The 25,142-nt window shown below is 38.5% G+C and overlaps 1 protein-coding gene across 1 annotated transcript in view; it reads right to left on the bottom strand.

Annotated features, from left to right (window-relative positions):
- Positions 1 to 2,249: 2,249 nt before the first annotated feature.
- The window catches only part of LOC109424830 (ras-related protein Rab-1A), a 44,394-nt gene continuing 21,501 nt past the window's right edge, over positions 2,250 to 25,142 (bottom strand). The window contains exons 2-5 of the mRNA XM_019700022.3: positions 14,516 to 14,636; positions 14,397 to 14,444; positions 4,494 to 4,721; positions 2,250 to 4,422 (exon numbers count right to left, since the gene is read on the bottom strand). Of these exons, the coding sequence (XP_019555567.1) occupies positions 4,228 to 4,422; positions 4,494 to 4,721; positions 14,397 to 14,444; positions 14,516 to 14,636 (592 nt within the window). The 3' untranslated portion in view covers positions 2,250 to 4,227. The remainder of the gene's footprint in view (positions 4,423 to 4,493; positions 4,722 to 14,396; positions 14,445 to 14,515; positions 14,637 to 25,142) is intronic.

Raw genomic sequence — 25,142 nt, forward strand, 5'->3', positions numbered from 1 at the left:
AAGCAAAGTCACTCACTTCACACATCTCATTCTCCGCAATCAATGCTCCGATTGAGCTGAATTTTTAACTGTAAGTCGCCTACATATGACATGTCAAATAAACGTTTAGAAAGAATTTTTAAATTGTTTTTTTCTTATTGAAAAAAAATACAATTCTTCATATATTTTTAGAAAACTCGCAAATATCTTAAATTTCATCAATCTGACGTATAACCTGCATTCAGATGATCGAGTAGAATTGTATTCAGCTTTTAATTTATGGAATAAGATTTGAAATTGGTTGAACGAAACGCAATATATTTGAATTTTAGTTAATTCCATATTTTAAAAAATTGTAAAACTGGATATTGAGCTAAAACTCAAAAACAGCTCTACTTATATTTTTTTGAAGCGCGGTTTCGAAATCAGCGCTAAATTGTACATCAAAAATTTTGATCGTTGACAGAAGTTCACGACTATCATTTTATTTTGTAAACTAGTGTTATTGGAGCAATCTCTAGTGGAATTCTCGTAGGAATATATGTAGAAATCCCTGCAGAAATCTCTGAAAGAATACTTCCAGAAACACCTAAAAAAAAAATTGAAGTTTGACATTCCTTTGGGACTCCCTGGAGAAACTCCTGGAAGCACTGGAACAATCACTGGAGGAACCTCTTAAGATATCCCAGGAGAAATTCCCGGAGGAATGTTTGATGAAACCCATAGAGAAATTCTTGAAAACTTCTCTGGAGCAATCCATGATGGAATCATCGAAGGAAGCTATGGAAAAAAATCCTGGAGGAATTCGTCGATGCGTTCTTGCAGAAGTATCTGTAAAAATTGCTAAAGGAATCGTGGGAGGAATTCTTGAAACATTTCTTGGAACAAACCCTGAAACAATTACTATCGGAACAAGATGCTCATGGAAGAATTCACGAAGGAAAAATTCCCTTGAGGAATTTTTGAAACAATCCCCGGGAAAGGTCCTTGAATAAATGCCTAAAGGGATTTCTAAAGGTGTCCTTGAAAGAATTCGTAAAGAAATCCCAGGTATGTTGCTCTTCGTGTAGCTGGCTACTCCCATGGCTAGCCGCACTGCCACAAAGCTCACTTCGCTGCTTAGAGTATCTTTTACGTGGAAAAGCTTTTTTTTTTTAATTTTTTTTTGTCCGCACTGGTACTTGGCCTGCCTCGCTTCAACTTTTTGAGCACTTCCACAGTTATTAATTGAAGGGTTTTTTTGCCTGCCATTGCATGAATTTGTATATAGTGAGGCAAGTACAATGATACACTATGCCCAGGGAGTCGAGAAAATTTTCCCGACCGGAACGGGAATCGAACCCGCTATCTCCGGATTGGCGATCCATAGTCTTATCCACTAAATAGGCTAACTGGAGACCCCAGAAGGAATCCCCGAAGGATTTTAGGGAAGAATCCCCGAAAGAATTCCTGGAGGAATTCCAAAAGGAAATCCTGAAGGAAATGCTGGAGGAATTCTTGTAAAAACTGCATGTGAGATTTTTCAATGAAATCCTGGAGATATGCCTAATTATAGTCACAAGGAAATTCTTGGAGGACCTCCTGTAAAAATACCTGAAAGAACTCCTGTAGAAATTCCTAAAAAAAACTTCTGGAGGCATCCGTAAAGCCTCCAGGAAAAATCTCCGAACGAAATCCAAGAGCAATCCCTGGAAGAATCCCTAAAGGAATTTCTCTAGAAATTCCTTAGGGAACTTCTGGACTGATCCCTGAATGAACTTATTTAAAAAAAAACCTGAAGAAACTTCTGGGGGAATCTTTGAATTCTCCTGGATGTATCCTTGGATCTTCGTTGAGATATCTTTCTGAAGGTATCCCTGAAAGAATTCAGGGGTCTGTGTCATTTGGCATAAGGTCGTTTGGCATAAAGACATTTGGCATAATGGACACTTGGCATAACGAAGAAGGGTGAATTCCGAGTATGCCAAATGACCGTTATGCCAAATGTCCCGCTCCCCTATTCTCTGAAGGAACCTCTTATGGGAATCCCTGAAGAATCTTCTGGATGAATCACTGACGAAGGATGAAAAGCTCACGTACACACGACCTTATACCACTTTCAGTTAAATTCTCTAACTGAAAAGTTGAGTTAATTCTGTGCTAAGTCGATTGTAGTCTATCGATCTATCTGCGTCATCTTTTTCATAAGCAATGTATACGTCTATTGGAAATCACAAAGGAAAATTTCAGATATGATTTTTAAATGACACGAAACTACTACTAATACTCAATTAAATTTTTAATATTTTTTTTATTTACGATTTTTCTGCTGTAACTTTACGTTTTCCGTCTATTATTGGTTGTTGTATTTGCTGTTGTTGGTTGATTTTCTTCGATTTTGAAAACTATAAGGATCATCACAATCAATCTCGTGGTTGAACAATGTCTGCCTTATTGTTGTTAGCTCGGTAAATCACGCGTGGGGTCACAAATCAAATCGTAATCTTGCCCCGCACTCTTCGCTCGGATCTATGGAATTACTGGTCGGTTACAAAAACGGTGTCGAGAGCGGAAGGCGGCCATACGAATGAAGTTTGATTCGGGGTGTTTTGATTTTAGATGAAAAGGATATTGCTTCTATCATAGGAGAGGGCGGAGCGTAAATCTATTTTTAACTGTGTTTTCTTGTCTTATTATTTGAATGAGGATCTATTGAACGAATAAATACAGCCAATATATGTATCTTTCTCCAATTAGCTTTCGCCTAACTAAAATAATAGACACAAAGAAAAGAAGAAAGGAAATGGGGCTAAGATTTTCTTTTCCCGTGTGGTATTAATACGAAAAAACTCTAATTGATTAGGCTTCTAAAACCTGTTTTGCACATCTTCCTAGTTTACCAATACGTGCGCTAAAACCGTGCACCGAGTTCAACGCGGAATTACAACTGTTGCTCGTTCACCACAGACAAAAAAGCTAATCATAGTTGTATTGTTAAACTGTAGAAAAGTCGATCAAGAAGAGGACGAAACGGATGATTCACTATTATACCTACTATATGCTAGTGCGTGGAATAATGCGATTTGTTTGCTGTTTTGTCAGAAGCATCAGAGGACAAGACTGAAATTTGGCGCCATGGTTCTTGAAAGCGACTGCAGAAACGGGAGGGGCTTCCCAAGTATTGACACCGCCCACTCAACGGTCTGCTAAACTACCACATAAACCAAGAAGGTGTCAGATATATGTCTCAGCAGGAGACACGTTTCTGTCCATGTGGGGGAATTGCGCATTCTTTATCGGACGATTCTCCAAAGTTGTGAACTCTATGAAAAGATCCTACCATGTCGATTTCCGGGTGCTTGTTTCTATTGTTCTGTTTCGTGGAGAAACCCCCGCCACAAGCTTTCTTTCTGCGAGAAATAACAAAAACCCCATGGTAGTGGCGTCGGTTCCAATTTGCTAATAGCGCTTGCGGCCAAAATTAATCAAAATTGCGAATTTATTTAAACCTTACCTTGTTTTTTTTTCTTGAGTGTTTGCGTTTTTCTTGCATCCATGTTGGTTTTGTTTGTCCTTATACGATCGTCCCCAATCCATGTGGATTCCGACCGTTACAAATGTTTGCTTCTGCTTTCACCTTAATGTTTTCTTTTTGGAATCCTCTTATCATTGTTTATCCCTCTCCGTCTCTCTTGGTTGGTTCTTTCTAGTAAAAGTATTTCCTCTAATGAATAATTATTTTCCTTATACTAGCGTTACTTCATCTTTCTTTTTCTGTTGCTCATCTCACCTCGCTTTGCTATAACTTCCTCACACTTTCGTCTGCCTAAATAGATCTTGGGTTATTAAATCATACACTAAACTGGTTATCCCTCTCTTTGCTGGCTGTCCGCCTGTCTCTCTCTCAGTGTTTCTCAACTTGATTGAAATGGTTCTCCCTCGTTCCGGAGGAAGAAGGGAGGAAGAATGGGGCTTTGCGGTTCGATCTGATTTCGAATGAAGAGAATCAATCGGATATCGGTAGTGTTTTTGTTTTGTAATAAGTTGTAGTATTTCAATATAAGATTACTAGGTAATTGTAGTAGTTGTAGTGGGTGCACAATAGTTTAAGTTCATCAGAAGAAGCAGACAAGCCTATTGTTCTTGTTTTTGTTGTTGTTGTGGTTATCTTCACACTGCAAAACGCGCCATCTTACCATTTTTGTTGGTTTGTTTGTTTTGGAGGGGGAAATATACAAGAGAAACTGAGAACAACAAAGGTAAAGCTGTTCAGCAACAGCCGGACTTGGACTCGACGCTGCGGCTTTTGTCGATCTTGACGGCACTGGGTGCTTCCGCGGCGCTCGACGGCGGCCCAACGCGATTCTTGATCTCCGCTGCCATCGTCATGAATGCCTGCTCTACGTTGGTGGCGTTCTTGGCGGACGTCTCCAGGAACGGAATGCCGAGCTGGTTCGCGTATTCCTGATAATAAGATTGAGACAAATAATAAATCCTCTGATCAAGAGGTATCAAAGGACTCTTCGAACACTCACCATAGCCGTGGTCGTGTCGACGACCTTCTTTGTCTGCAGATCGCACTTGTTGCCGACCAGCAGCTTGTTGACGTTCTCGCAGGCATAGCGTTCGATTTCCTCCAGCCACGTTTTGACGTTGTTGAACGATTCCTGGTCGGTGCAGTCGTACACCACGATGATACCGTGCGCACCCCGGTAGTACGACGACGTTATCGTACGGAAGCGCTCCTGGCCGGCGGTGTCCCACTGTTGAAGAGGAAATGGGGACATTGGTTAGTATTTCTAGTCGGTTTATTATTAATGTTTCCAAAAGTTCCTATCGTATCCACCTTAGATAGTTATATTCTTGGTTTTATCTGATAGGCTAGGTATGTTTATTTGGTTATACCTAAAAGAATTTCGTTGTAAATACTGGTGTTTTCATTTCACCTAATCAATTATATCAATGCGTTTTGGATGGAGGGCCCCTCAGAACTCTGAGGGATACCTGGAAGTCCCTAAAAGGGAACTCCCAAGTAACATGGTTGATATCTTGATAAGAAGTGTAGTTAGCAATGCTCAATACACCAGAAGTGTACATCATTCGTCAACGCCACTGAAAATACTTGATGCTGTAATTATTACAGTCGTTGACGTGAAAGGTACGGCATTAGAAGTAAAATCTATTCCAGAAGCTCTGGGGCACTTGTCTCTTGGAAATACTTCTGGAGAACCGATTTGAAAGTCTCGGTAAAATAAAGGCGGAGTATACTCCGATATATCAAGCCAGATTGCTATCGATGCTCCGACGCGACAAATTTCGAGAACAAAACACTAAAACTGTGCAGCAACAGAAAAAGAAAATGGAATATTGGAGCATGCCGGAAATAGTACGGAAACTCCAGTTCGATATCGGTCAGAGAAGAAAACAAGAGTTGCGCCAGAAGGTCACTTTAAATGTCTATAGATACAACAAGCGAAAGAGCGGAGACTAATTCTGCAGAATCAGCTCAAGCGAAGTCAACGTGAAAACGATTTCCTGAGGAACCGGGTTGCATGAAATCAGAACTTTGAGAGAAGATTTGCCAGTTTTGCTCCAGAAACGTGAGGACGGTAGAGCATCCAGAGAATCACAGATACAACCCTTACAGAACAGAAGCGCACTTTGGACCAGGAATTCGCAACACTTGAACTTCAGCACCAGCCAGCGGTCAGAATTAGAAAACGAAATGTAGGGTTTGTGTACAAAGGTACAACAGTTTCAGAACCAGGTATAAGCAAGCATTCAGCGTAAGCGAGGCGAGACGCAATCCACGCACGAAAAACAGTAGCGCAGGAATACTGGGATTGGCACGATGTGGTACAGCTGTTATGTTATCACCTCTGCCGGCGGCATGGTTAGACAGATCAAATTTTGAATTCGTCTAATTCGTCGTTTGTCTGATGGGAAAACATGGTGGGGAGATTCCTCTAGTTTCACCTTCCAACCATCCGCACATCAAAAAGCTCCTCCTAGGCGGGTAATTACCAAAGAGTTCTACGTTTGCAGCAAAGTTTGAAAGGTAGTGCGAAGGAGTCAGTAAGCAGCTTTTTACTTCACCTGACGACGGTTCCTCCCAAGTAACATTTTTAGTTTTCTTATAGCCTACAAGCTGTTATTATAATCTAACCGTTGAAACCCATTATAAAGCTTAGTGGTCTTAACAGCTCTAATAAACCCATGATAAAACTTTATTAAACCAGAAAGGGCCCACCCTACAGGAGGTTGTTAAAACCATTGCTTAAAACGTTGAACATACTATTTGGTTTTATGACATATTCTTGTAGTATACTACACAGCATAGATAAGATCTGTTTTAAAGTTGCAAGAAGACAAATTAGCCGTTTAAAAGTTCGAACAATATCTCAAATGAACGGTTAAAACCAAAGTCTTAAAGATAAACTGAAACAAGTATCATTACATAAACTGGCAGTAAATTGCAAATTATTAATAATTAAAAAACGACAATTATGTCGGTCATCCATGTCAATAATATTTAGTTTTAAATTTTCATGGAGGAAATCTCTGTCGCTATGACAAATAAATTCATGCCAAAAAAAATTGCCGGTGTAATTCATTAAAATACTTCTGAATAAGGCAAAGCGCCACGCCATTTTGAGGGCATACGAAAAATAACAATTTTAATCCAGTTTGCTGAACTATACATTCAAATCACAATCCAAACATCAACATGACGAACATAATTTCCAAGCAGAAATTGATCATCGTGATGAAAAATATGGATGCCGTCAAGTTAAACCTTCCTGGTTTTGTTTGAGATTGTTTAAGATTGGTTAGTGTTCTAGAGTTGCTGTACTTTATGAATACGGTGCCAAGACTACACACTTAGAAAAACCCATGTAATTTTGCGTCATTTAACTACGACATATAGCAGCGAGCAAAATGACACAACATTAAGTTTAACCTTATTTTTACAAGATGATTTTTGAAGCGAGCTTGTAATTTTACTACGAGTGTTTCCTGCCGATAACATAACCTCAATTCCCTCCAGCCACTTGCCAAAACTTCCCCCCTTCCATTGTTATTTTTTCGCTCAAGAATAATAGAGACCAGGAAACTTGTTCGAATGTACTTTATTTAAGTTTTTTTTTTTCACTGTAAATACAGTATTTTGATTATTGGCTGTTTTTCACTTTCATCAACTTTCTCGCGATCCGGAACAGCTCCTCTTGCACTTGAGCTGCATTCGTATAAATGGCATCCTGGCACTGGCACACGCTGTCGTTCCACTTTCGTAAATTCTGGATCATGCGCTTCACTCACTGTGCAAAAAGATAATTTGTTGCGTAACTAAATAATTCTCAAATAATTCTGGTACTAATTAATTATTAATTCTGGAAATGTAAATAGAAGTAGATTGAACAAACTTTTGCCTCTTCCGAGCGAAGGCGTTTGACGTTTTGGTGTAAACAAACTAAATGCGGCTGTTTTACGTTATTGGTCATGTAAATATAAGGCACATATAACTGAAAACTAAGTTTTTCGTTTGAATGTTACGGGTACACATTCACAAATATGTCCAACGAGTCTTAAACAGTTTCAGCGATGCTAGTCTATTCGTTCACATCTCCAAAGACGCAAAAATGAATCATAATATGGTTTATGTCATGGTTGATTACGTCAATTTCTTCAATTGCGTCACCATCAAAATTGAGGATTTTTTGGTGTGTAGCATATACCTACTTATTCTCAACCCTTACATTTGTGCGCTACTCAAACACAAATAGGTTTTATAAAATGTGGATTCAGACTGTATCCTCTTAAGAACTCGCTGTTGCTGTCAAATGTAAATAAACCGAAAGTTTTGCATTTCCGTAAAATTTTCAGTGGTGTTTCATTTTTTAAGCTGTTTCATTTGTTCGAGTGGTAAGTATACAGTGAAAATCAATAAGGATTTTCGTACACCGGTTGCATCTGGCTTTGCTCAAATAAAAGGGAACTACCATGATTCCGGAGCCAGAGCAAACAATGCCATCCCTACCACCCATCGGTTGCTTCTGAAATCCCGTTCACAAAAGCGCATTAAAAGGTTACTTTGGCTGCCTAGCTGTAAAAATTGAGCCCGCTAGAGAAGTTCCCATCAGATTTACTTTAAATAGAATAAAACATAAGTATGCTTATGCTTATGTTGTTTTATTTTCTGTTTGTGTGGCATGATAAATCTATTGATCAAAATATGATCGCATTGCAGTAACACTCCTTAGCAAGCTTTAATGATTCCAGTGGTTATTTCGAAAAGGTTTAAGATGGCTTTATTACGACTTTATGCAATCTATCAGGGTTCAAATCTGATAAGGCGTGATATGCCTGTGGCTTTGGAATAGGTTTTAGTACCAAATTTTTATACGCTCCTAACAGCTCGGTTACAATGAATATTTTGCTTAGCGAAAACACAAGCATAGAAGTTTTATTTAATGGATTTCTAGATATCTACAGAGTTTTAAAGTTGCTTGCATCCTAAAAGCTGCTTGGCAATTTAGACTACATCATCAAACCTTTAAGGTCCTTAGCAAATCCATGACAAAACCTCAATAAATAATGTCTAAGAGCAGAAAGGATACAAATTGTTACTTGGGCTCAGATCCGCTCGTTTGATGAGTAGAATGTTCCAGTTCTTCCATTAGCTGCCAATTCGTCAGCCTTTTCATTGCCGGGGATGCCGCAATGACCCGGGATCCATGTGAATACTGACTGTATTCAAGGCTGAGCTTGCAAGTGGATGGCTTGAATTCATGGTGGCGTGCTACGTCGCACGATACTGGCTGTGTCTATCATGCCCATAATGGAGCACGTTCGATGTAGTACTAGATTTGTAGTAATGAGCTGAATTTTAGTATGGTGAGAAGTTCAAATCTCTGTTTCTGCAATAAAATTGTACAAAAAGCGTGGGTATTATGATTCATTGCCTAATTTGATGCTGTTTGAGCAAAACTTTGGACAACAGTGTTGTTGTTTTCTTCATTTCTTGCGACATTAACAACATAGTTATCCAAAGTTTTGCTCAAACAGCATCAAATTAGGCAAGGAATCATAATACCCACGCTTTTTGCACCATTTCATTGCAGAAACGGAGAATTGACCTTCTCACCATACTAAAATTCAGCTCATTACTACAAATCTAGTACTGCACCGAACGTGCCCCATTGGCTTTAGAGATGGAGTAGTAGAGGTAATGAAGACCGCTACAGCCTCTGCGGAGAGAACTGAGCAGGAATCTTGAAGACGACGGGAGTGGTTGATGTCAGGACCGGTAACACCGATGCCGACGTGATAGTGATCCTTGGAACCATCTGTGTATCAATGCGTATAATTGCGGTATTTGGTGCGAAGTAATTCTGTTATGGTGCCATTTCCAAGAAGTTGATTGATGGCTAGATGATGTAATTTCCAAGAAGTTGATTGCTCTTTTACAGACACCCTCTGTAACGAGATGCCCAAAAGATAGTTTGCCACATTCAGCACAAGCGGAGTAGGAGGGGGAGGGAGGGGGTGTAGATGGTAGTAGACCGGAACTTATTCGGATAGACAGGTGGTACACAGGAGCGAGTGATGAGGTTAATGTACAGGTTAGTTCTATGCCATAGAGTAATCTACTGTCAACTATTGAACTCGCTGCACGTTGACAAACATCGCGATTAAGTACAACCCCGTTGTCACTAGAAAGGGTACGTAAAAGATTTAGGTGTATTTGGCAGTTTCGTTTGACCTCTTTGAAATGAACTTCGAAGGTCAGGTGGCGATCCACTCTCAACCAAGATGCTCAGCACGGACAGCGAGAACTTTCATACAGACTAACCATCAGAATGCAGATAGCTCCTCTAAACTTCTCAAATGCCACCGACAACGACAGAATCATGCTTCTTCAATAGCAGTTTCTGTGGTAAACAACTCCACTATTTCTTGTTCCAAGACCATGGAATCCATCAATCTATCTGCTGTAGAAGACGAGGTTTCTGGACAACAACAAACGAACAACTTACCGATGGCTCCCCGAACCCTCACGGCCCCGTCGGTGCGAAAGCTACACTATCACCGGAACTGGTCGACAACCCTTGGCATCCCACGGTCCCGGAAAGAGGGACGCACAAGGGCAGAAATGCTCGTACCGCTAAGGACAACGTGGGATTAAAGCACGGACTTAAGAAACCTGACATCGAGTAGATCAAGACTTTCAACAAAATGCAGATACTCCTCGACGGCAACTAAACAATTACGTCAGAATGTTGCTTCCTCAGCAGCTCCGCTAGACTTCGTGCTAGTACCTACTTCGACGATCCCGGCAGTTGGCATCAACTTTGGGGGATGTTCCATACTCGCTCTACAATAGAACATGAACGGGTTTCACAATAACCTCAACCCTCAACCATCTTGAATATCTAATTCAAGACAATCCACCAATCGTCCTGACCATTCAAGAAGTACATCGCAGCAACGTGAACAGCATCAACCGAACTCTACACTCTTGGGTCTACAAAAGCAATGCGATCCTATCACTCAGTTGCTATCGGAATCCTGGAACCGTTTGACTTCTCAATGATACAACTGAACACTGATCTACGCATCATTGCCATCAGGATTGAATATCTGTTCCCAGTCTCAATTATTAGCATCTACCTACCTCTCATGTCAAAACATCATAGACCTCAAAAACTGCCTACGTTTAGGATTGAAATCCATGCAGGGGCCAAAACTAATCCTTGGGGACATCAACGGTCACCACACTTCATGGAAAAACACCAAAGTAGATTCCCACGGAGCCACTATTATGGAAGTTCAAGTTACAGAGATGATTGACTTAGTCCTGCTGAATGACGGATGCAATACATCTACCAAGGAGAACGTAGGTCATCAATTGATGTCCCTTTGGCAAGCTCCTGCATCGTCAACAGGCTGCATTGGAACATTAGCGAGGACCCACTAGAAAGTGACCATCATCCGAACTCCATATGCCTCTACGAACAACCACAGGAAACATCACGGCGTTCCCGTAGATTTACAATGAAGTTGACTGATCAGCTTTCCAAACAACAATAAACTAATCTCTGACAACGTCCGAACAAGAAAACCTTTATGATTTTTTGGCATCATTCGCCAAGAAACCACAACATCGCTCTCGGAGACTAGTTCAAAGCCGGGTCGAATAGCTCTATACTGGTGGTCACCGGAGACAAAAAGAACAGCTAAGGCACGTAAGAACTGTGCCGTAATCCGTCAAGTCATACGTGATGCGGCAAAGCTTTAAAAACTTTTTGGACGGCATAGATTCTAACCAAGCCTCGATCCAGCTTTGAGGAAGAGTGCATGCTCTCAGCGGGAAACGAAAGCTAGGGGTGTAGCAATCCATCACAACCAACAGTATCCTTACCAGAGAACCGCAGATCATAGCTCATGTACTTGACGAATATTTTGCCTCCCTGTCTGTGTTTGACAACAAATATGATAAAGCCTTCAAACGATGAAATGATGTATACACACTCGATAAAATGGTAATCTCGGAGGTCACACAACCGCACGACGTCGAACACGACGCAAAAACACACGAGCAGCACGTGGAGGTTACCATGTTAGATTTGGTAAAAGCGTCAACAACAAACCATTGTCGGAGCAGAATTCGTAGTCGTAACCTGTCGTAACGATAGATATAGCGAAAAACTGGTGTAAGTAAGCGCAAGCTTTCGGAAGTGTATACTGTCAATAACTTAGGTTGACCGTAACAGCTGTGAGGAGCTCGCAATACGATTCCGTATTTCGACAAAATCCCTTATCACAAATCCTGATTGGATAGAGCAATCTGCTAGTTTCAATGAAGCTGCGGGAGGGTGGAATAAATGAGCCGATTGAATCGAAAATCACGATCGGAAGAATTTGATCTGCGGCTTTCTTGGTGTCGTCAATGAGAAGAAACCAGAAAAAGTTTGAGTAACCTGGGAGCGGCGGAGAAGGTCGATGAGTATCTTTGAACTCCGTATTGCTGAAGGATCTAGATCTCCTGACATCGTTATTGTCTGCGTTGTTCTCATATCGGGAGCGGAACCTGGACTTGGATATCTGTTATGTGTGCTGGTGATGTAGTTAAGTTGCGATTTCGATGAAAATCCAATGAAAAACTAGAAATTATGATAGTATGTATTTCAACAAGTTCGAGTAAGTAGTACTGATTGATTATTTTGATATTCCGATAAATAACTTTTGCAAAGAGATTTTTTGGTGTTCTTTCGGGATTTCTACAGTTTCTCTCAGAATTTCTGCATGAATTTTTCACGGGGTCTCTGGTGGGGTACCTCCCGGGATTTTTTTTCCGAGATGTTCCAGTTTTTCTCAGGATTTATTCGAAACTACCTCTCGAGTTTTACCAATACATCTTTGAGGGGTTTCTCGCAAGATTTTACCTGAATTCCTTCCGATATTTCTCCGGGAATTTCTAACTATGAATTTAGAAAGTTATCCCAGAAGACATTCCAAGAAAAAATCCTAGAAAAATCAACTATTAATGAAATCCCAAAAATGAGCATCCAAAATTTTGGAACGATTTTCGGTAATGATTATTTCTAAAGAAGTTCCAGAGAAAACCCCTGACGGAATTTCTAGAAAACATGTAACGGTGTTTCTAGATATATTTCAACTAACAGTTTCATATCAACCATAGGGGAGACTGGGGAGACTTGATCCCTTTTACTTAATTTACCTGAAACTTTAAGAAAAAACACAAAACTAGATCCGATTTCCGTACAAAATGGTACAATGGTAAATGGTAATCATCTATTGCAAGTTAATACACAACAGAAGGGCTTTAAATTATTGTTAAAGTTTTCAAAGCTGTGTTTTCATGGAGGCATGTCTTATGATGTATTTTTCAAAAATGGGTGACACTTGATCCCCCTTTGAGCACATGGTTCATTTGAAGGGAAAATAATTCCAGAGTCTTCCTATTCATTTTCTTTTCGAGTTTTCTTGTATTTTCGATGGATATGGAGTGTTTGAAATTGTAAGATTTCCTTAATTTTTTAAGGATATGCCGTATTTTCAAAATGGGGAGACTTGATCCCCCTTTTCTTGGTTTGTACTAAAGTTATAATTATCTGACACATTTTATCGTTGAATAGACTAGAATTCCAAATAAATAGAGGCTTCCGATTAGAATTGTATTTTTCACATGTATAATGTGTGTGTAATCCTCGAGGGATCAAGTCTCCCCATGTCATTGTTGTGTATACTAAGCTTAATTAATTAAAATATGTTAATAACAGCCTTAGTTGGATAAATAAGTTTGAAAGTATTTTGTTTAAACTATTTGCTGTGAAATTTTGACACGATTTGGTTCAATTTTCACAAAGTTATTGAGATTTTTCGGAATCGACTAAAATATTTCTGAAGGACTGAAAACAAACCATCAGCCGTTAAAAAATAATGCAATGTACAATCGAAATCACTTGTAGCCAAAACATAGTCGTTTATCCAGGAGTAGTTTTGGAAAAATCATGCTAGAAAAGTTTTTGATTCCGAGCAAATATGGGGGGAACAAATCTTCCCATGTATCAAGTCTCCTCAGTCTCTCCTATAGTAATCTCTGTAGACTGTAGATCTGAGAAGATCTAGAAGCAGTAAAGTTTACTACTTGTACTATTTAAGATATTCCCTAAGTATTCCAGGTTTTTCCTTGTTGAATAAAATTTCCTGAGGTTTCCCGGTTTGGGTTTTCAAGGTTTTTTTTTCAGGTAGTAGACACCCTGTAATAGTGAAATTCTTTGGCTGGATGTGATCCTCTATCAACCTCTTGGGTTGGTAGCACCCTTTGCCATCTACGAGAAAATCCATTTCATCAGAGATCTTTAAACACTGGGTGGAATGGTTGACTGATATGAAAAACATGGCTGTGACTGGGTTACGGATTCCAACATACGATCCGATCCACCCAGAATAGAAATCTTTAACCTTCCTTTTACATCACGTTGGGAACCCTAATGCCAAAGGAGGGTTAAGGTTAGCCAATTTGTATGACGCCAAGAGTGTTCAGAACTTATGAAAAAGTGATGTTTTTGCAACTAAACCTAAATTTAGGTTTGGCTACTAAAATGCTCAATGTATTGGTAGGTGATTTAGATCTAATATTGACTTGACTACCTATCAAATCTTACGGGTTACGAAGATAATTCTTCTTAACAAGTCTAAAGCTTATTTAACTAAAGTAGCCCTATTATGTGGAGGACGATCTGCGGACCCTACGCAGAGTGCGGAACTTGAGACATACAGCCATGGACCGAGTGGAATGGAGGCGGCTACTATGTACAGCAGAGGCCACCCCGGCCTTAGCCTGACCGGTAAGGTAAGTAAGCTCTATTATGTATTCTTAAATATGTAATTGATGAAGTTTGGATACTTACAATTTGCAGTTTGATTGTTTTTCCATCCAAGTCAATTGTTCTAATTTTCTGAAAAATAAAAACAACATACAATTAGTCATCGGCTCAATCTGTACTGGTATTCACTTAGGTATACTTACAAAATCTACACCGATTGTGCTGATATAGCTTTCCGTGTATGTATCGTCCGCAAATCTCAACAGCAGGCAAGACTTTCCCACTCCCGAGTCGCCAATCAGCAGTAGTTTGAACAGGTAATCGCTGCAAGTAGATAAGTCGGAAAGAAAACGTGCGTGATTAGACTATGATCCGGATCATTTGCGCTGGTGAGTCGCCGATAAGCGACGACCTCCGACTCCTATGTAGGTAATTTGTGCTGATAACACATCATATCCATTAGCGTTGATTACTGAAAAATTTCGATGGTGTCGTGGTCAGAAAGTTCACTGTAAACCCAGTGAGTGAGTGTGGAAGATGACGACGGACATCGAACGTTAATCACCAAAACAAACGAAACTCGAGAGGAAAATGGAATTGGAAAATTGTATCATCGCTGTTCGACATTATCAGGGTGGCCACTCAATTTCAGTTTTGGAATTCCCGTCTTTTTCCCGGTTTTCCCGGTACGATTTTTCAACTTTTCCCGGTTTTTCAAAATGAACCTTTTCGGAGTATGTGACACCCAACTATCATTTTATATAAAAATTAAGTACAATGTAAAAAAACACTTTAAAGAATACAATCAACTGGTAAATACAAACACGTTTCCTCAACAAATCATACTTAAGATTAAAGTTAAAAGTTATTAAATTATTTTAGTACTGTAATGATGAGATCAAAGTTTTGTAAAGCTTTTCGTTTTCGTAAACTCTAACTTAAAGCTTGGTTTTTTAGATATCAATGGAGAAGCATATTTATTGAATATTGTATTTACATGTATGTTATTATAAAAGGCTGCAGCTATAATACATGGGTGGCCCAAACTTATATAAAAAACATAAAATTCAAAAAAATGCCAAGTCTAGTTTTTTGAATTATATGCTTTTCACGTAATCACGTGCCTGCTTCCTGAAATATATGAAGTTTTAATCCTATTTTTCTTACGATAACTATGTTTATGTCAAAAAAAAGCGTTCCCGAAAAATACCTGAACAATATTTTCTGAAAATTGTGTGAAATCAGTGTAAAAAAAAGTTGTAGATTAATGTTATTTGGTTTTCGATAATGTTCCATTGTTCAAACGAGTAGTTGGTGTTTAATCAATGGGATTACAACAATATTCTTAAAACTTTTGCATCTAATTCATCTAAATTTCTCGAGTTAGTCGAAAATAGATGGTGCTCTAGAGCAAACCATGAGAAGTAGACCCTCTTTCATTTCATTTCATAATGAACAGATGTTGAAGAGTTAATAATACCTATTTCAGAACGTTAAATACATATTCTGATCGAAATACACAATTCTTTCTCTTCAAATTAATTTCATTTAGGGGATTCACTAAACAGTGTAAACTGATTAAACCACGCATATGACATCCCTATTCCCACCCAATAGGATTGTTTGCAGTCAACATCAATTGACCCATTGACAATGCATTTGGGTTCCCTGAACATCAGTACAAGATGCGGGAATGGAAAATGTGACGTCATCGCACCCTGGTGGATTAAACTAACTAAACGTTTTGAAACGTAGCGATCGCCAAGGCAATCTTTGATTATTTCATTCGCAATATCATGAAACATTTCAATAATCAGATATTCATGGCTTACACAGTTATTTAATCTGTTTAGTGAATGCCCTTATTATACTATGGTAATATACAACTAAATTTCAATAAAACCCTAACTTTAAAAACTACGTTTGTTTACTACACTTAACAATTATTTTTGATGCAATCACCCTATTTTTTTAATAAACCTGCTCAGTTTTTCATTCGTTTTAGAAAATTGCTTTTGTTTGAAATATACAAGTTCGTAAATAAATTAGCAAAATTTCGAGAAAAGCAAGGTTGTACAGGATCTATTTAAAACGAGAACTTAAAAAATGTAACATTTTTTAAATTAAAGGTCAGAAAGAAGAACATAGCATATGCTCAATGTTGGCATAGTAAGAATGAACCAAGATTACTACATTTCACCCGGATTTTTGATGCAGTCTTAGCAAAAATTGCTATACAGGTCGGATTCGATTATCCGGAGTTGGGTTGTGCCGCTTTACAAAATAATAATTCGGAAATGGAAGGCTATAAGAAGCTGAAGTTTTCTAATCAAAGTTGGGTTGACAAAATTTCAAAATTCCAGCTCTATAGAGCATTCTGTTGCTCAGATATATGTTTGAGAAGCATCAGAACCCGACTCCAGATAATCGAGTCGACCTGTACCGGAGAAAAAAATAACTGATAGAGATTTCTTTGAAATCGATTATTTGAATTTTGCTTGCTTATACATATTAGCATTAGCATTAGCATTAGCATTAAGCAAGTCGCACAAATTCGTAGGTGGTACAGCCCTGGATGAGGGTTGCATCCTTCCTGTCCGTTACCAAAGCACAAAGATTTGGGACTAATCTCTGACTCTTAGACAAGATTGACGCAATCCTCCAACGGTCGAGTACTGTCCTGGCCACGTCCTTGCGGCAGCTGAGGGATGGGAAAGGAAGATTAGTTGGACACCTATGAAAGTACATAGAGACCTCTACATTCTTTCAGGCCTAGGCGTCACGGGAGTTTGGGTGTTAGTGGAAGGGTAAAGTTCAAAGGAAACGTTTGGTCAACGTTTAGGTGCACAAAATATTTTTGGTTGATGCCTGGTTCCTTTCCCAACTTGATCCTCTTTGGGTGTGCGTTTCCACATCTATAATAGAAAAGGAAAAATTATAGATTTTCTCGAATCCTCCTATATGTAATAGTATATTTACCTGAATCCTCCAGGAATAAAACGTTTATAAGTAGTAAACAATAAAACAGAACGGGAAAATAGAACATATTGTGTGAAATATTTATCCTGCTATGATCAAATATTTCATTCTGGAAACAGCCAGATCAAAATTCAAGTTTGAATGCTATGATTTCCATAAACCACATAAAACAACTGGTACTGGTATACCACCAAAAAGCTGCCCACGCCAGCGATAACAACGTACTCGAGCACTGTGTTCAAAATTTTGCTTGCTTATACATATGCTTAAAAAATTCAAATATTTTCACTAAATTTCTCTGAATAATAATTTTCCCGGTAATCATCTCAAATTCCCGGCTTTTTCCCGCTTTTTTCCCGGTCGTTCCGAATTCCCGTCTTTTTCCCGGTTTTCCCGTTTTTCCCGGTTCGGTGGCCACCCTGCATTATCCTCTACCGCGCGTCGCCATCATCATCATCATCATCACTGCCATCGGTGTCATTCTGCTGCAAGCGAGCCAGCGCTTTCTTTCTTTGCCCATTCAGTGCAGCTGGGTTTTCAACCCCCCCGTTAGTGGTTCTCCCCAGAATTGTAGACATACCACTTTGGAGTTTTCTAAAATTGATAAGACTATACTCAGCCAAAAAAATTACGGAATTCGTAAATACCATATGGTTTTATGCCATAATCATTATAATACAAATGTCACAAGAATACCGTATGGAAATGCAGAAAGTATGAGTTTTCAGCATTCATATAATAAATACGATTACGGCGAAAATTCATAAGGTTTATATGAATTCCGTAAGATTTTTCGTTGCGTGTAGGTGTACAAAAAAGTAGTAACCCTACTTTAACAGTTTTCAAGTAATTTCTAGATCAGAATAGTTATGTAGCTTGTTGTAAATAACTATTTGGAGTATTTGTCATTGAAATGGTCGATTTTAAAATATCAGAAGAAAAAAAAACTTCAAAAGAGATATGCATTTCGCTATTTGAAAACCACTGGTCCATGTCCTCGTTAAATTTGTTGATGTTTCGTTCGCTTACCAGTTGTGTTTTCCACTTTGCATTGCATCAAGCCCTACTAACTGTATTGTGTACATATAGAGTTCCTTTGTAAATAGCTGTCTGAACGTCCGTTTGTTTTGGATTTGTTGGATGCTTCTCTAGCTACGGCGGAGTCCTAAGCACTAGTAGGACTAGACGACTCCGTAAGCATTTTTTCTATTAAACCGGGCGACGACGACAAGCACTTGTGTGTTGTTTGCTTTTGCAGCCATCGCTGCTAAATGGATATAGCAGAAGGTAGAAGAGCAGCGAACGACGACGATAGTGATGATGTTATACTCTCTGCTGCTTTGCTCGAGAAGGCATGACTTTGGCCTGACGCACAATGAGACGATAAAAAACGGAAACGGGACAACTGCGAGGACAATGGAGTTAAAAGGTTTACTAGAGAATGGCTAGACAAGTTTTACAGAAAGTGATAACCAGGAGATTGAATCGGCCAAAGTGATCCGCTCGGGGTATTTAAAGGTTCGTTCAAATCCAATTGCCACCGATCAATTAGGACCACCTGTAGACTGTAAACCCATTGAATTGACCGCTTTTTACTAAAATTCTTTCAGATCATCCATCACACGGAACATGCATTGCATATTTTTGCTTCTTCCAAAGCCCTGTGGCGGAAACGTGCTGTACGTTCAATTTTGTGACTTTGTGAGTATTACACAATGAGAGAGATGTAAATCAGAACCTTACAAATACATATTTTGTACACTACTACTTGATACTTGATGGGCTACAACCTCGTAGCGGTGAGTCTACGCCGAACAAAGCATTCGCCTCGACTGGTCTCTGTCCTGGGATAATCACTTCCAGTCACCCTGCACGTTTAGAGTCCTTGGGTTCTCCTTAACTGCAGAAATCCAACGTGTGCGCAGTATACTACGAAGCTGACGGCCCCTCCTTGGTTCTCCACTGAATATGGGTTTAATTTGCCGTTCCTCCGGCATACGAGCTACGTGCCCAGCTTGCCGTAGTCTGTTAAACACGACACTTCACTATGTCGATCTCTTTATATACTTGGTATACATTTCGCAGCAAGACTCCAAAGGCTCTCCGATCAGTTTCTCTCAACGTCCACGATTCATGGCCGTGTAAACCGACCGGAAGAATCAGAGTCTTGTACACCACGTGTTTTATCTTCGTATGCAGGAGTTTCATTTCCTAGTTAGTCAAGGTTCCCCTATTTCAGTGTCACTCAACCGGTACATTTCCATGGATGAATTCCTTTAGGCATCTCTGAAGGAACAACTTGAGAAATACCTGAAGGAACTGCTAAAACAACTTCTGAAAGATTCTGGGAACAACTTTTGAAGAAATCCCTGCTAAACTTTCTGAAGTAGTACTAGAAATTTTGAAGACGTCTCTAAAAATATTTCCGAAAGTATCGCGGAAGAAATTTTACTAGAATTTACAAAAAAAATCTAAAAAAAAATAAATAAATGTGACCCTAACAGAGTTTCTGAAATACAGGAATATTTTAAGAATCTACACGGTGTTCAATAAGTTCGGATACACAGTAAAATTGAATTTATTTCCCATCTGTAATTCAGTTTGGCAAAGTGAATGTATTAATTGAAAGCTCACATAATACTGATCAAATACAGTATATGTTTTGAAATAAACTGTCCTTTATCCTTTTGTAATAATTGAAAATGTGTCTCAAGTTCCTTTTGGCCGGCACGCACGTCTGTCATTGGTATTTCGTCTAGCTTTTATTGAGTAATGGTGTTAAGTTAAATCAAATTAGGTTGTTGTCCTCAGCATTAGTGGTAGCAACTATGGCCATACGAAATAATCTATAAGATTCAGATTGGGTGAAATACGGACTCATTTTATTTTGATCTTTAAAATTGCTAAAATTGCCGCTGTACCTGGTTTAATGATTTTTGTTTTGTCAAAAAGCAAGGCTGCGTTATATCTCAGTTTAATCCATAGTTATCTTTTCCAAAACTTGATTATATCCCTATTGTGGCAAATTTGAACCAAAATTGGCTTTATATAATGTTTTTATGCTTTTTTCATAGATTTAAGCACATTTTGACTAAACTTGCAAATTTATCACCATATCATCACTGAAATAGCAGTGTAAAGGTTTTGTCTATTAATTTAGTTATTTTAATATAGTATAGTGAGATGTAAACTCAAAAGTCAACGTTTTAGACTTCTGTAGCTTGAGCAACTTATCGAAAATTATTCCAGCGTGCCGGAGCTAACAAACTTTAGATACATCTAAGGCTTATAAAAAAAAGTAGAAAAAATTTTTATTCAAAACCATATGCTATATTTGATCAGTGTTATATGACCTTTCAATAAATACATTTACTTTGAAAATCTGAATTACAGATATAAAATTAATTGAAGTTATATGGTGTATCCGAACTTATTGAACACCCTGTATGGATGGATTTTCTGAAGAAATTCTAGAAGGAATACCTGAAGAAATTCCTGGTGAAATACCTAACAAAACCTCTTGACATATTTAAAAAAAAAACACTGCAGAAATCCCCCCATAAAAAGCGTAGAGGTACGCTTTGAAGAAATACAGGAGGAGTTTCTAAGAAAATACACAGAGGAATACCCGCCAAAATTTCTGATGAAATCTTTGTGTAAATTTCTACAGGAATCTTGGCAAAAATGTATTCCAGACTTTCCGTAAGAATCATTATAAGAATCTCTGAAAGAACTAGTAGAAAAAATTCTTGAAGGATTTCCTAAGACTTTTTTAAGAAATCTCGGGGTGGAGCGGATCCGGTGTGATGGTTAAAGCACGTGACTATCACGGCGATGATCTGGGATCGAATCCCACTCCCGACAAACTCACAAAAAAATGTGAGTTCTTCCTTCGGAAAGGAAGTAAAGCGTTGGTCCCGAGATGAACTAGCTTAGGGCTAAAAATCTTGTTAATGCCGAAAAAAAAATCCCGAGAGAAATGTCAGGCAGAGAAATGTCTTAAAGAAACATCTAAAGGAATGTGTAGAAATTTTGGGAACTTGCCTAATAATCTCTTGTAGAATATCTAAAGCAATCCTTGGAGAAAATTCTTAGTTTATTTATAGAGGGTTCCTTAGAAGATTTTGTAAAAGAATTCTGACTGAATTTCTTAAGGATTTCCTTGATGATTTTTTAAACTAAATCTACGAGGAGTTTCCAAAGACGTCCGTAAAAGAAATTCTTTAAGAATTCCTGGGAGATTTTTTTTCAGGAACTCTTGAAAGATTTTTTAAAATTAATTCTAGAATGGATTTCAGCAAGGATCCATTCACACTATGGTACATAGGATGGTCAAAAATTATGATTCGACTGTAGTTGTGTATTCGAAAAGTCGGTCAAATTCTTCGCAATCCAAATCAAATCATGTGTTCAAAATAGCAGAAAGCAGTTGACCCGAAAGCTTTTATATTGAGTTATTTGTAGCTTTTGAATAACGACCCCGGTAATATTTTTGCCCACCAGATCATAGAACGCCATCACAGTGAAACGAAGAAATCCTTCTCTGTAGTTGTGAAATAAGATGTTCCGTAGGGGTGGTGGGGGTAAAGTGGACAGGTGGGGTAAAATGGACAGGGTACCGTTTCATGACTTTTATTGTTTTTTAAAATGTTTTAACGATTGAAGTTTATGCCTAAGCATGAATCATTATACTTTTGCTGATCTTGAACATTAAAATCAAATAAACCTCTTCAAAATGAGAAAAACTTTAAAAATCACGTGAAAAATCGAAAATGATGTAAAATCTGCCTATCATTGCTAAGGTTTTTTTCGTGAGTTATTTTCAAATTATTACAAGTTTTACACCCTAAACTAATGAAGTCCACATAGAAGAATATATGCGAATGAAAAAAAAAAATTAAGTTTTGTAAAAAAAAAAAATTGGAAATAATTTTAACTTAATCAGACGGTGGGGGTAAAATGGACAATCGGTTCAAATTTCTCCAAAATTTCAAATTTTTTTTTTCAAACTCCAGAATTATCAGCCGTCACACATGTCGTGAGATAGTTGAAGTAAAAAGTTATAAAAAAATATTTTACATCTACAAAATATCCTTTTCATCCAAAACAGTGCTTGTTTTTTACACTATTCTTACAATAATTTTTTAAGTGTGTTTCAAAGTTTGTATTAAAAGTTTGAAAACAACAAAATAAAGGTATCGTATGAAATTTGATAGTTTGCATTTAAAAACATACAAATAATATGCTGTTATATAACTTTTAACGACTTGTTCATTTTACCCCATCGATTGTCCATTTTACCCCCACCGATTTTTTTCACGCTATTTTTATGCACGTTTTGGTGAACAAAATAATCAAAGAAAACAATATTTTTTTTAATGTAATCCCTTACAAGATTTCTAGAGTATATCATTACCTTCCATGTTACTCGGAAAAGCAGATGGATTTTTCCGCATTTCCACTGGAAACAACCACAATGCTTAGGTTGTCCACTTTACCCCCACCACCCCTATGCAGAAAATCCATTATTCATTGCGTAACTTTTGCTGCATTCTGAAGCAGTGGAATCCAACTTTGAAGTGCCACAGAGCATGTGTGGAGTGTGAATAGGGCACTGCAGGAAATTCTCTCCTTCTCTTTCACTCTTACAGAAATTTTGTGAACAACAAGGTCAAGAAACGTTCAAATCCCATACAAAATCAAAACAATGCAGTGCCCTTTTAAAGCTCAGTTCAATTCTTCATTACACCAACAAAGCTAGCCATGAAAATGTTGACACTTCTCAGGTCATTTTGACAGACCACAAATGCACGAAAAAGACGGATCATTTATTCTACTTTAGCCGTCTTTTTCATGCTCATGTTACATCTGTCAAAATAACCTGACACTTCTCAGTCATTTTGAGGTTAGGTTTGTTGGTGTAATAAAGAATAAGTGAATCTGGCGAAGTGAAAATTGAACGACGATGAAGAACAATTTAGCTTGCTGCGATTGCCGTCGTAAGTCGCAAGTATAGTGAAATTGGATCGTGAAATTTTGCGTAATTTTTCGATTTCCAGTGCTATTGGAGCTGGTTATTAATAATCTACATTTTGCTATTTTCATCTAATGAATCATTACCAGAGGTTAGTTGGAATATCTTTAATAATCGGCTATTTCCAACTGATATGACGAGAATTAGCGCATTTTCTACCCTACATGAAATCAACCCAATTCAAATTAAATCAACCAGCCGCCATGCCAATCATCTTTCAGTAACACTCCTGAACATATCCGCAAACAGCGTCCGTCACGAAAGGCTCAACTGAAGCGATATGAACCTCGCTATGTACGTACCGACTGCGATTGTAACAATTATACCATGTGCGACCTTATCACCTGCTGCTTACTCATAACTCGCGCCAACGAGAAAACGTGACGTAGCTCCTCAATCCAACTCAAACTTGTAGGTTTGAGCAATTGGTGAGATTAGTGCGCCGAATGAAAACTGAACCTTAGGTATGGCTGGAGCTGGTGGAGCGATGATCACCGAACGATGTGATCGCTATTATTGCATCGCAATTGAAATTGTCGCCGCCCAAGCTCTAAAGAACGAACAGATGGTCGCGATCGACCTTGAAGTTCCGCTGATTTGCGTTCTGCACGCTCTGCCGTTGTATTTCGTCGTTGTTATCGCTTTGCGTCAACTTCTGCGCTGAGTGCGTATCGAAATCGATTTATAGCGCTAGCAGCTATCCATCTGAATTCGAGTGAGTCGTCCGTTAAGTGCAACCCAACAGGACAAAGGAGGAAGGTGTAAAACACAAATCATCAGCACCGATTCGCTGACTTGAATGGTGACGATTTTTAATCAAACACAACGCGAATGAGTAAGAAGTAATCGTCCGTCGTCGTCGTCGTTGTAATGAGTGGCGCATTTCTGCACACCACTAGGGTAGGTATGTGTGGAAGAGGGTGAAATCTACTGGGACAGGGGTTTTCAGGGACTTGTTTGGACGGAGCATTTGGAAGATATTACTATACGGGCAGTTACTGATAAACTGACATTTTCGACAATCCCAGGAGGATTTGTAGAATTCAAATGATCAGCTTTCAGCGGAACCAATGATATAGCTGCATGGGATCAACAGGCGTCTTCAGTGTGTGAGTGTCGGTGATCTTCTATTTCAAGGCCACAATGGCATCTGCTACGTCAGATTGTAGGTCAATGAGGAGAAAGGAAGGGAAGTGATGATTGCATTTGCTTGCCCACTTCACGCTGTTGAGGATGCCGGAGTGTTATTTTTGACAGAGGGTTCACGCATTGGTACATAGATGCCAAGCGTAAAGTGACAGATAGTGTTTTGATTACTGTGAAGATGAAGCGGTACAATTCGTTTGGTTGCATAGTTTATAGGCGTTATGATAGATTGACAATGTGCTGTTGAAGTTGCTGGAAAGGAAAACAGCTTTTTCAACCTGTTCCTGGTTCTAGCGATGGCAACGAACACACGAGACTTGAAGAAGTCATTCCAAAGCAAATTATTTGTGGGTTACTCAAATTAGTTGGTGAAAATTCTAGAGAACTAACAGAATACCCAGAGAAAATAATTGAAAATAATTTTCCTTATATGTTTATAAGAATTGTAATTTGCTGAAAGTTTTGATAGGAGTTCTTGCCTTTTTTGCCGAAATTCAAAAAATATCATAGGGTAAGTGTACCAATTATAGCTATAGTACCAATTATTCGCCATAGTTAATTTTCACCCTTCAACGATGTACCTCAACAAGAAAAAAAATGTGAACAACAGATCACGTTCACAAAAGATAGTCGCTCTCATTTAAACTTCACATTTTCCTCAAATCATGATA

Source organism: Aedes albopictus, chromosome 1, assembly GCF_035046485.1.
Source record: "Aedes albopictus strain Foshan chromosome 1, AalbF5, whole genome shotgun sequence".
Lineage (NCBI taxonomy): Eukaryota > Metazoa > Arthropoda > Insecta > Diptera > Culicidae > Aedes > Aedes albopictus.